This window comes from Tachypleus tridentatus, chromosome 6 (genome assembly GCF_004210375.1).
Source record: "Tachypleus tridentatus isolate NWPU-2018 chromosome 6, ASM421037v1, whole genome shotgun sequence".
In the NCBI taxonomy this organism is placed as follows: domain Eukaryota; kingdom Metazoa; phylum Arthropoda; class Merostomata; order Xiphosura; family Limulidae; genus Tachypleus; species Tachypleus tridentatus.
Genome location: NC_134830.1, coordinates 128,729,077 through 128,743,020, shown reverse-complemented (window position 1 = coordinate 128,743,020; position 13,944 = coordinate 128,729,077). Strand labels below are relative to the sequence as shown.

The window sequence follows — 13,944 nt, the reverse complement described above, 5'->3', positions numbered from 1 at the left end:
TAATATTCCAATTAGGTAAATGAAAAGACCATTTAGGATAAAAGACTCTTTAATGATTTGAGAAGGTCAGATAACACTATGGATTGAAATACTTTCTGATGTTTAGAATACTGAAAAGTTGTTGATAAAACTGCCTTAAATAAAACGATAGTAGATGAAGTTAGACCTTTATTGAGATATAATGAAGTGTGTTAAATTTTCTCATAAGACATCATTGGTGATAAGTATGACACTTTCACTGATTAATAGCCATTTTGTATCTGTGGATAGATCCAGACAAATACAAGGTAACTTAAGAAATTAAACCACAATACCGTGTGAAAGACTACGTAACTTCCATACATGAAGTTTGAGCTTAGGAATGTCTGAGTACAGAATGACTGATCACAGTTGCCTAAAAAAAATGGTTAAAGAGAAAGTGGCAGAGGTGGATACTCTTGTATATACTACAGAAGAGAAAACAATAGTTAGGTCAGCCATATGGGGCTACCAGCATCACTCAACATGTATGAGATCAAATAACAGCCAGAATTTGGGTAACAGATGAACTGGAGGAAAAGCATAGACGTACAATCCCATCCAATCTTTACTGAATGCATCTATTGTCAAAGACCAAGGAAAAGTTACTAGGGATGAAAATGCCTGAAATTGAAAGTTACAATAAGTAGTGAATGTGTTGATCACTGGAATCCTGAACTAAGAGCACACCTACTAGAAAGTGCTAAGATAAAGAATCCATTTATTCAAAAGAATTTGGATGGGCCAATAGAGGTGATTTCTGTTAAGTTCTTCACCTCTGGAATATGGAAAACTAAAAAACTTATTCAAAGGAAATGAGCCTAGTAAAGAATATATAAAGTGTGAAAACATAGGTGCCAAGAACTTGTGCTCCCTTGACAACAAATGAAAGAGACCACTGTGGGATTGTTAGAATGAACCATGATGATTTTCCCCTTCAATAGTTCTAGACCTTAAACCATTGCGTATTCAAAAGCAGGAAGTTCTAAAATATTAACATGGAAGGAAAGTCTTCTATCCACAGACCCTGGAGTTCCTGATAATCAATATACTCACCTAATCCTTGAAGTGAGGCATCTGTAAAGAGATGAATCTTGGGACAAGGGGCCAGTACAGGAAAACTGATGTTAAAAGTGGTTCAATTTAACCATCACTCAACATCTAAGGTTAAAATGTTGTTCTCTGCTCTATTAGTAAAAGTGTTAATGCTCAAACCTGCCATTCCGAGAAATAAATGGGGAATAAAATTCTGGAAGAACAGGATTGGCTCTCTCTTAACCATCCCTTGACCAATGAGCCTTTGATAGCCTTGGAACAAAGATCCAAACTCTACAAACTAATTGGGGTGGAAATACCACAGGTTGGGATGATAATAGAGGTGAAAAAGTGAACTGAATGGCAAACCCTAATGGTAGAACCTGACGTAACCATGGATCTGTGTTGAAGAAATGCCAGGTGTCCAAAAAATACAGTAACTTAACTCTGACAGATCCTAGTCAAGTAGGGTAGTCACTGTTGCTTTAAGTGATGGTATATCGAAGCTGAAGAGCCTCAAAGATAAGGATAGGATCTATTCTTAGTACCAATATATCAACGAGCAGATGTCTGTGGTCAGAACATATGAGAAGCAGCCATACTATGACTTCTAGCAGAAGCCAGAGAAAATATAGAGGTAAATGACAACAAATACAAATGGGAAACATCTGTTCATAATTTTCACACCAATGGGATGCCTACAAACATCAAGAAATGAAGAAAAGGAGCCTCCTATAACTGAGGAAAAGAGCTATATAAACTCCCTCCATCAAGACATCTTTACCCTATAAAGCCCAATAACATATAAGCTAGAAAACCAGAGAAAGAGCAAAAACTGACAATTTTAGTAAGACAGAAATTATTCTCAAATTAACGTGTGGAATGTTGACAGGCTTCCTACAAAACATGCTGGGGTGGGTGGGTAAGAAAATCTTTCAGAACAGTAGAGTGTCAAGCAAATCTTAGAAAATTGTGATCTGTTCGAAGTGATCACAGGATCCAATTTGGTGAGCCACACATATCCAAAATAGGATCTAGTCTTTGGAAATCTAAGTATATGTCCTCTTGGTGGTGGTAAGCCAAAGCATGCTCTTCAAATAAATGTGGGTGAAGGGTATAGATATCCTGTCACGTAATTGAGCAGTAAATCTCCCAGCATAAGCAGCAATGTCAGGTTGAGGAGGCAAAACTATGTAGCCACCCTAAGAACTTTTACTATCAATGAAAAAGTAGATTCAAAGGCAATTGGAAAAAGTCTCAAAGCCTCACAAACCTGATTAACTAACTGACAAAATGAAGCAGGAGGCAGCTTATCCAATTAGCTCATTAGAAGCTCACCTAGTAAATGCAAAAAGAGAATCCAAATTCCCTCCAGATTGTCCTGAATCATTGCAAAAGCAGCCTTAGAACATCCTGGACAGATGCACCCACCCAGATTATATATGTGTCTCCATCTCGCAATGAATCAGATCATGGGCAGTCTCCAATGAGAGTGCCCCCCCCCCTCAACATCTGAGAGACACCATATAACAGAGGTAGTATACAGGAGGACTGGTTATCAATTAACCTCCATGCTGGAGACAGCAACCTGTGAATTCATGTTTAAAAACAGTGTCTTGCATTTTTTAAAACTAATTATTAAATATAATTTATACAGAAAGCTACTACGCAACAAAACCAATTGCAACCAAAGATATTAACTACTGTAGCATTTCAACAGAGAAACCCATGTCTAAATAGTTTGTCAAAAAAAAGTAATAAAATTATCTGAATGAGGTTCTTATATACAGTACCAGGATAGACAGCACACTGACATAGGCAGGGAGTAACACAAGACATATGTCATCAAGGGCAACTGAGTAGCATATAAAAGACTACAGCAAGTGAGAAAAATCAGACCAATGCTCAGACAGGAAGTTGAAAACCCTGAGCAGCAGAGTAACAGATATAAGTGATAACAGATGTATATTTTGGAAATAATATTCACAATCTACAGAAACTTGATTTTATATAAGTAAAAGAGTTAATAATGAACAGTTTTTTGAGCTTTCACAATATGCTTCCTTTCCATAAGCAACCTACCATATATATGAGGGTGACTGCTTTTCTGCATTCAATTTAAAAGTTTGCTCCCAAGGAAATTTGTTATATGTTTATGGAATATCACGAATGCTCATTTCATTCTCCAGCTGCTTAAAGTTTGGAACTTTTGAACAAATATGTCATGCAATCAACTTGAGCACATCACATATTGTTCTTTCACATATGAATCCCTCTTGAATATGTTGCATACTGTTACCTAGGGTAGTTGGATGGTTTGGGCATTGAGCTTTGTGGATTCTTAACTGTTACTAGATGCTGCACTTTGTTTATCATGGCTGGGGTACAGCTAGCTGCAATCTCTTTGGTACTCCAAGTTGGCTGTGGCAGTCATTTTACTTGCTGATATGAACATTCAACATCATTTGTAACATAACATATATGACTTTGTGTTCACACACAAATTCAAGAGTACCAAGAATTCCATATGGTTGTGGACAGTGTGGTAAATCAGCATCTGGAAGGATGAAAGGAGAACCATCCAACAACTCCAATAGAAGTTGTACTTTTCATCAGACATCAAGATATTCAAAAAACATACAGTCAATTGTTACTCAATTACATAGTTATATCACCATAAAATATTTTATACTTCCATACGGGGAATTTTGATAGTGCATGAAGCAAAGAGCTCATTTTTATGTATTTTGTGAGTACATTCTATTTCTTCTTTATCAATGTTAATCTTATTAAAATAGTTGATTAAACTGTTTACAAATTTTCTTATTTTTATATAGTTTTATATGAAGATAATTTAGCATTATTAGCTTACTATATAGATTTATGAATGACAAGCCTAAATCTCCTAAGCTGGCTGAACCTTGCAAGATATTATTAGGATGTTATGAACAAAAGTATGATTAATAGTAAGAGCACCCAAATTATGAACCAAAGAATTCTAATCAATATAAATAAAAAAAGGAAAATATATTAAATGAGCTTTAGTCATTACCTGGCGAATGTGTAGTTACAGATTGGAAAAAAAGTTAGACTTATGAATAAGGCTGAGATTAAATGGGAAATAAATATGAGAAGAAAGTGAAAACCAAAATTATTTTGTGGTAGAAATGTTTTGTAAGCACTTCTAGGAGGACTGTCTTTGAAGTCAAGATGACACTGAGTATGTAATACAAGATTAGGTATATCACTAGTGATTTAGATACATAAGTATCTGACTTTGTTACTCCACACAAAAACACAACCAAAACATGTAGTTTTTTAAGTTTATATCCTGTTTCTAAGAAAGCTTACTTGAATCTATTTAATATTGTATGCTTGTTTTCAATACCTTTAATATTCTGCCCTTACACAAGTGCTGTTTAATTCGCACCTTTCTCACTGCAGTCCAAATATGTTCTCTGTTAGCATTGTAGGAGCTTTACACAGAACAGTATGAATGGAATGGTGCAGAATTCATACAATTCTTCCTAAGCACTAAAGGCAGTCGGAGAGGTCTATTTTCACTTTCCATAATTGATTGTTTTAAACAAAAGGAACTAACTAGTATAATTGGTGGTTAGTCTCACCAGACTTTTCATTTACTGGTATACAATGTCATTACAGCAAACAAATTCTTTGTGGGAAAAGTTACACAACAGAAAACTAATCAAGGCAACCAGTCAACACCAATCACTACCAATGTTTGGACTACTTTTTTTAAGATTTAATAGTGGGTATTGAAGTTAATCTTATAATGCACACATAACCTCAAACTTTAGAGAACTATTTTGTTTCCTAACTAATGGTACACAAACCACAATGACACACTGCTAGGAAACAACAAATCTACTTATCTAGTTACAAAGACTTGTTCAAGCTCTCTTAAAACAAATTAATATAACCAACAGAGTTCCAGAAAAACAGACAGAAAAAGGAGATAAAAAATGGGTCAGACAGTCATTTTTTAATATTGACAAAAAAACTGTGAGAACTAATGTGAAATAATTCCAGGGCCAGTACAGAACTAAAACAGTTTCTATAAATAGTACAATGAGTGTACTGCATAGCTTCTGCATAATCAAGGGCAACAGAAATGGCATACAACTCAGCAGTGAACAGAGAAACTGAAGAGGGAATCCTGTGATCAACCACCAAGCCAATACAAACTATGGCAGAGACCATAGAGTCAACTGATTTTGAACCATCTGTATAAAAGGGAATAGAAGAATGATTCAAGAGATGTTCAGCAAAGAGAAGATGGTACTTACAATCAGGAGTATTCACCTTCCTGAAATGACTCAAGGCAGGATAGTCTGATTTGTGGAAACAGTGACGTCATCCAACAACACACTGAACTTGGCCAGCTATGCCTGGATTTCAAGGCAAAAAGGAAGAATGGCAGACAGTCTATTCTGAAAAAGCATAATCTACTGAGAAAGGAAGACACAACCCTACAGGAATGCTGTGGTAAGGACTGAAGCTTGATGCACACTGCAAAGTGTGTTTTTCTTATAGCAAAGCCACATCAGGCTATCTGCTGAGCCTGCCGAGGAAATCGAACCCCTGATTTTAGCGTTGTAAATCCGGAGACATATTGCTGTACTAGTGGGGGGTGCATGCTGCAAAGAAAGTTGCAATTGGCAAAGATGAAACAGAGGTTCATGTACAAACTCTGGACTGGAAAAGTGCAGAAAACCCCTGTGTAGACCTGAAGTCTCAAATGGTAAATAGGATTCAGTATCTAAAAGACTGAGGTCCTGGCAGAACCATAAATCAGAGACACATAGTCCAGTTTGGATTAAATGAGTGCATGATAGATCTTTAGCACAGAATGTCATTCTGCTCCCCAAGAGGTTGAAGAGAGGACACAGAGGTTGTTCAGTGCTCTCATACACTTAACACATAGTTGCCTGATGTAAGGAATGAAAGTCAGCTTATGGTCAAAGGTAAGTCCCAAGAACTTGGCCTCAGGGACCACAGGAGGATTAAAATCACCATGACAAAGCCCAAGATGATGGTGTATACCTCACTGGTGGTAAAGGTGCATGCAAACAGTTTTGGAGAAAGAAAAAGTAAAACTGTTTGCCGTGGTCCATTTCAATAAACAATTGAGTGCAGTCTAAAGCTACCAGTCATCAAAACATCGGGTTTTAATGATTGAAACGAGGTGTAGAAGTCATCAACACAGAGCCAGTTTCCAACAGAAGGAGAAAGTTGTTTAGTGATAGCATTAATCTTGATACCAAAAAGTGTGACACTCAAGTCAGAGACCTGAGGGGCCCTAAGTTTCTCTGAAAAAGAACAGAAAATGTCAAACCAACAAGGACTTGGAATTGCTTATCCAGTAAAGAGTTCTGAATAAAAATTGGTAAAAAGCCACATAACCCAAATGAGAAGAGGTCTCACAAAGTGCCCAACATGCCTTGTCAAGGTCAATTACCACAGAAACAAGATGTTTGCTCTTGAGAAGGGTTATTCTGATTGACGTTTCAAGATGAATCAGGTGGTCCACAGTGGAGCACATTTGACAAAACACATTGAATCCCGAAGGAAATTGTGTCTATCAAAGTCTCACAGGATTAAAAAGGAAAAGGGCAACTATTATGTAAGAGCATCAAGTTCTGACTGATTATAAGTCTCTCCAAAAGAGAACAAACAGTGATGGTATGACCTAAAAAAACACTAATGGCTATGGCTTCCAAGGGTGTATCAAGCTGCAAAAACAGGGTGGGCATGTGCTAATAGAGCCTCCATGCACTCATCCATCACACAACCTGTTATTCTGGTATAAAGCAAACTGCTAAAAGGTAACTGTATCAGCAGGTTTCAGCAATGTTTCCTGTAAGGAAAGGCACACAGAATGATAGAAACAAATCAAGGCCTTAATGTAATCCAGATTAGAATGACAACCTCAACAGTTTCATTGTATCAACATGTCCATTTTTATCTAGGTAGAGGAGAACTGTGTAGCAAGCCCTTTGGTTTATGACTATGCCATTTTTCACTTTTTGATGAAGTTCTGTCAACCTCCATGGATCCTACCTCAGACTGAGTGGGCAGTTATCTGAAAGTGGACATAGATTTGAGTGATTAAAAGAAGTGGACTCAGGAAGTCATTGGAAGAAATTATAGGGACAAAGACAAGAGCAGACACTGACTTATCAAATGAGGTCAAAAGACTCTTCATATAATGTGAAAAAGCTTGATGGAGGTACAGAAAGCACTGTCGGCTCACTCTCAATAGTTGAATGTAGCATAGCAGCATGTGTCTGAGAGGTAGTAGAGTGCAACAGCTTTTGAATATCCAGATAAGAAATGTTATGAACACTTTTTTAGATGCTGTACCTCTACCTCCTCCACCTACCTAGAGGAATGAGAGCCACTATAGTTAACACAGTGAGGGTGCAAGTTACACTTGTAAGTGACATGGTTTTTGTCACAACAAGCAAACATCACAGAACCACAATAACATGTCTTCAAATGACTGAACTGTTGACATTGGAAACAATCGAGATGAGTGGAATCATATGGCCATACCTTATAGCTCAGATAGTTAGCTTTGACAGCAGCAGGTGGATGTGGTAATGTTGATGCTAAAATTAATACAATGGTAAGCAACAAATTCTGTCATGACAAGTGGATATATGCATCACTGCAGAAACACCTTGACTGGAGAAACCAGCGAGGACCTCCAACTCAGGGATGATTTTGAAATACCTATAAGTAGTAATGCTCTCATGAGGAATTCAAAATATCATGAGGAGTAACTCATAACTCAGTGATATATCCCCAATGGCCTTCAAATTCAAGAGAAGTTCACTGTGTTTTGTAAAAGATGTTTCCACCAAGGTGTCCCCAGTACTTTGCTTCTTGACAGACTTAGGAGAGCCAGCAATCCCCTCTGAATAAAAAAAGGGAGACATACAACCTAAATGTTTGTCTGACAAAGAATACAGTGTTAGAAAACAATGTACAGATATATATTGAGGTGAGACTGTTGTTCAGAACTTTCAAAAGCTGTTTCTTTATTATTTTATTTGGATTTGGAGAATCTATAATGAAAGGAGAATGATTCAGTGCCCACTGACCCTATTCACCATTAAGTCCTACTAGGGAAAGCACAACAAAGGCAAGCAAGGGCACTGCAACACTGATATTCAGTTGACTCTAGCCCAACAGGACCAGACAATTAACACTGAGAGGGATACCCAAAAAGCACCTGTTTACAGGAATTCAAAGCCAAAATTGGCACTCTGGGGTTGAATCACTCAACCACTAGGATCTACTCTTTCCCTTTATGGGTTATCATGCACAGCCAACATGTGGATGAATGTTTAGAAAGTACAAAACCTTCTCTGGTAGTTACTCTCACCATGTACAGAAAGTGACAGTTATATTAACAGTTTGTTTTTTAAGATAGGCAATTTCTGTTCTTTCAGGTGACTTTAATGTTACTTAATATTGCCTTTAATGTCTTCATATTTCCTGCAAGATTCTTGCTTGTCACATAACTGCACAAAGCTACTTCTCCTGTGTTCCTGATAACTTTGGCATGATTTACATCTGGGGTGAGAATTATTTTCTAACCATTCCTGGTAGATTTGATTTGCAAACCAGTTTGTATTAACATTATGCTGGCCCAGCAATTTCCATCTCCTTTCAGATTTAGCAATAGAAACAGTGTTAATTTGATTATTTTATATTGGTCTTTTAACAATATATGCAATATTCAAAGGTATTAAATTATGTAATGCTGTTAACTTTTTAAAGTCGGTAGAATTTGTTACAATATTTATAACAGGATATTTACTGAGACTTATTTTAACATTTATTGTTAATTACTAATTAAGAATCCTCATTTTTATTATAGCATGCACATATTAGTTTGTATCATTATCATTTTGTTATACTGCTTCATTATGTGAAGACTTTTTAACAGAATTCCATTCCCTTGACAACTTATCTTTTCAAACTGTTTACTTACCTTTCAATTTTCTTAAAATTTATAGGTTAGCTTCTTAACTAAATCTTAGAAATCTTTCAGAATTGTACATAATATTTCCACAGCAATATTTAACATTTCAAAATTTAAAAACTTTTCAAGGATTTTCTGGACTGCAGGAATTCTGCAAAAACTGAATGTATTTTTTTAAATATCTATTAAATGTTAAATATTTGTGCAGCAACTACAAAAAAAATGCCAAAGAAGAGAATTTTGTATAATTCTATAAAACTATATTCACTCTTATCAATCATCAAGCAAGTTAAAACTACAGAAACCATAAAATGTTAGAACATGTAGCACCCCCCCAAAAGGAACTTTCAAGCAGAATGGCCAATAAGTTTTAGAAGTATGAAAATAATAATAAAGTTCAAAGACACAAAACTAATGAAGTTCACGTTCCTGTACAATGTACCTGGTGAGATACAAATGGATAAGAGGACAGCATAGACCATAAGACTCCAATCTGTTGTTGGAGAAAAGCCTTCTGGTAAGAAGTGACATGAATCACGATATCAGGTTTCTGTAGCAAAACAATCAAAAACATCATGTTAATTGTAATAAATGTACAATTTATCACTTCATTGTTTATAAAATTTATAACATGAACATCTTTTCATATAATTATCTAAAACATCCTGCTCATACTTAATAAATAGAAAAATAATGAGCTTTGTTATCACATAGTTAAGAAAATTTATAATCTGGCAATTTATTCAATTTACTTAATATCAGAGTTTTTTAACTAGAAATATATTATGACAGAAATTAAAACTGATAGGATTTTAGGATAACACAATATGTTTATCTTCTGAAGAACAAATGCAGAGGCATAAGTAGTGGGATCCAGACCCCAATTCCCCATTTGATGTCTTTAAAAATCAGAACAGAATACCATGATCAATATTACACTAAAAATTCCTGAACCTATGAGACCATGCTCCAAATATTTTAAGAACCTAGTAATGCTGGTGAACAAATGTATCCACAATCTAATCATTTTATGAAACTCAATTGACAAGTGATAAAATATGCACATATTCCTCACTCACAGTAAGCATATTTTAGATACGTAGTTTTAGTCATATTGGTGTGTAAAGTGCTTCTCTAAAGTTTTGAGTTCCATGTTTAATCAGTTAAGTGAAAGAATCCACAAATATAACATTTACTTAGCAAACTTAATAAATACCTTGTTTCCAAACAAAATTTTAAAAAAATGTGAAACTTTATTTATTCGTTGATTGAGATATATTGTTTCATTTAAAAAAAAAGTATATTTTTGAAGCCTTATATAAAAAACAGCAATAAAAGATCTGAAAACTAATACCTAAATAACTAAAGAAAGATGTTCAATAATGAAATGGGATTTCAACTCAACCACATTTAGAAGTTGTTTTATTTTCTAATTGGATTTCACATTATTACTACCATTAGTGAATGTTGACCCTCAACATACAAGACACTGAAAGCAACATTACTCTGTCAAATGAGAATGACAAGCTTCACATGCCAAAACTATAAATTTGTTATTGTTTATGTTTTGCTTATTCTATGCTCATTTGTGTATTAATATGTTGATGTGTTATTACTGCTCTTTTTATTAAGTTTTATCCTTCACTTGCCCACATATATCAGCACTTATTGATTCTTCACATTACTACAAAATAAAACACATAAGTAACGATTCGAAACTTTACCTATATTGCATTTTTAAATAACAAAGTGATTTAATTAACAGTAAATACATGCTTCACTTAGAAATTAACACAAGTATAATAAAATCAAACATTTGATTAATATAACACAGTGTTCAATTTTAAGCACAAGGCACTTAATGTGCAGTTCAAAATCATATCTTTATTAGCATTCCTTTAAATGTATGTAGCTTATTGATAACAGTTGCAGTAGAACATTTTACTTAAATCTTTATTGTTCTTAAATACACATAGTAGTTTAACATTTTTTGTTCATAATTGGATAAGAATGATTTCATGTACATATATCTCATCCCCTAGAGGAAAAACTAATCCATTGCTAGTGGATATCCAGCTATAACGTGGTACCCATTTTACACTTACGTAGAATAAACTATATTTTGGGTGAAGTTTTTGCTCAAAGACATGATGAGTTGCATAGGTGAACTTCAACCATACAACCTATCAGTTATTAGTTTAAAGCACTAAATACTGAATAATTTGAATAAGAGGTTTACAAAATAATTTAGAAAATTTAACACAGATTAAATGAAACACTGCATGTGTTTCACTGCACAATAAATGTCATGTAACAAAGCACGGCATAAAGTTGTAGATGTTGATGAAATACAGAATTATATCCTTTAAAATTCAGTACCAAAATTACTAACCTGTGGCAGGTGCATCACAAAATGTTCGAGATTGACAACTTCATCAAACAGCTTAGACCATTCACTGGTTTTCACTATGAAATACAACACAGAAAAATACTTTCATTCTCATTTCACTGTTGCAAACATACTGCATACAAAATTCTAACTTTAATATAATTTAACTGAGAAATATTTCTATTCAAAAAAGTAAAAAAACAACATATAATTTACTCTTATGCTTTGGTTTGTCATAAAATTATATATTTAAATTTTCTTTCAATCATAGTTGAAAATAATAATAAATAATAGCAAGAGTAAAATAATATTATTTGAAAATATAAAACTTCTAAAGACAGCTTTTAATCTTATAAATAACATTCTTAAAAATTAAAATTAGCTCACCACATAAACTTCCAATATTTGCATCATATCCTTGTCGACCTATGATACAATTGTGATTGATTAAGAATTCCTTGGCATTTAAAATAACTTCTTCAGACTTGTAATCATTACCACTGCTTTCTTTTACATTTAATTCTTCACAATGATTATAGTAGGAATATTTTGCATCTGTTTTAAGCCTTGTTCTAATTTTTCCAACACATTCCTTGTCAGAGCAATTGATACCATATGATTCATTGACTGGTGCAAAATCTGTAAACTGAAATAGCTTGGGCGTATACTTGGAAATAAATTCTAAACAATCACTGGTACTGAAAAAAAAGAAAACTTACTGTAATCAGGTTTGCTAAAATATAATAAGCAAATCTATATAAATATAAAATAAATTCCAATAAATACTTTATATATATATTCCTTCCAAAAAATAAACCAACACTTTGAATTTCAGTTTCACAAATCCAATTATTTTAATAAGTACTATTTAAATGTGTCAGGATTTTATTATATGGGCTTGGATTCTTTACAGTAGGTGTCTGTGACTTGTTCATAATAAATTTAAGCATTGAAGAGACAGCACACAACCAATTTGTTTTGAAATAATATATTTAAAACAACTTAAACTTGTGTGCAAAAATTCTTTATATTATGGAATATCACATGTATCTAAAACTCTAAATAATATTTTTTTCCTCAAAAGTCCACTTCAATTGATTTAATTACTTTAGAATTCAGCTGATAAGACAAAATATTTTTCTCTACTCTTATCACAACAGTGAATAATTCACTGATGCTACCCTATGGGTTAACACACTTATATCCTGACAAAACAAATGATTTTCCTTATCTCTGTTAAACTGTGAAACTCACTTTATCCCCATTATGGTTAACCATTCACAATGTGGCTAACTTAACATCTCCTTTCACTAACTAATTTTCTGACTGAGATGCACTTTACATGACACTTAACTTTGTATTGCTCATTACCTATACATATACATTGCCCAACTGAGGCCTCAAATATTCTCTAAATTACATGAGTGACAATATAATGTAATAATACTCACTTAAAGTAACAAGAAAAATACTGAAGTTCAATTAACTTGATATCAACAATACTAAAATAACTGAGCCACACATACAATGTATGACTCGCACCTAGTTATGCAACCAAACTTTTCATCACTGATGAGTTAAAATGACTAACATTTAACACTCTTGTTATAAAAACCAAACATTCATTAAATATTAACTAACCTTAACCAAACAGTTTTCTATATTCAGTACAATGCTGTTTATGAAATTATTAAATTTTAATATAAATCTGATATCTAACTAATATAAATGCAACTTAATTGCTAGCTGAGAAAACTCATTTTAGTTTATTCTTAACTTTGTACAAAAGAATAAAAATGTAGTAATTGAGCTATTATAATACATAGGTTTGAATTTGTTACATTAAAATGCTTCTTAAATATGCAAATCAGAAAACCATTTAATAGCCACAGTCACTCTAAAGTTGCAGTAGAAGACATGTTTCATAATTATATTTTGATATTATTTGGTGTTTGTAGACAGTGTAATGGCACCAAACACAGCTCACCTTTAGAAACATTACACAACAGTCACTTCTGAAGCAAAGTATTTATACATTCACTCACAGAGAATAAAAGTGGATCACCAGAATGATTACAAAAGATCAATGGAAAAGATAAAAAACCCAATAAAACAAAAAACAGTGGCAAATGTTGTTCAAATGCTCCAGACAACTGTATGCAACACAATCATGAAGGTTCACCATTTGCAAAAGTGACAAATTACATGAACATAAGTTAATCCTGTGGCTTAACCATTCAACAGGCCATAACATCAACAACTGGAGAATAAAACAGGTGTTTATGCTATTCCTTATGAGAAAATGCCAGCAAATCCATTGAACATAGTGCCTATGGATATCTGTGTAACTGGACTGCTGAAAAAACTACTGGGAAACCATCACCTTCAATACATTACATGGACTACAGAAGGCATGAAAAAGTGGTGTGTTTTAGACATGAAAGCCTTATGAAAAGGCCTTTTGTAAAGACATTTATGCTACGGGGTT

General features: G+C 33.8%; 1 protein-coding gene across 11 annotated transcripts in view; it reads right to left on the bottom strand.

Moving 5' to 3' along the window:
* Window positions 1–13,944, bottom strand: part of LOC143253635 (DALR anticodon-binding domain-containing protein 3-like) — a 103,147-nt gene that overhangs the window by 54,107 nt on the left and 35,096 nt on the right. For 8 of the 11 annotated variants that reach the window (XR_013029746.1, XM_076507805.1, XM_076507808.1 and 5 more), the window contains 3 exons: window positions 11,844–12,154; window positions 11,460–11,533; window positions 9,510–9,617 (listed from right to left, as the gene is read on the bottom strand). Coding sequence is in view for 10 of the 11 variants with exons in the window: in XM_076507805.1 (XP_076363920.1) it covers window positions 9,510–9,617; window positions 11,460–11,533; window positions 11,844–12,154 (493 nt within the window). In the remaining variant the exon portion in view is untranslated. The remainder of the gene's footprint in view (window positions 1–9,509; window positions 9,618–11,459; window positions 11,534–11,843; window positions 12,155–13,944) is intronic. The other 3 variants (XM_076507813.1, XM_076507809.1, XM_076507811.1) reach the window with 1 other exon arrangement.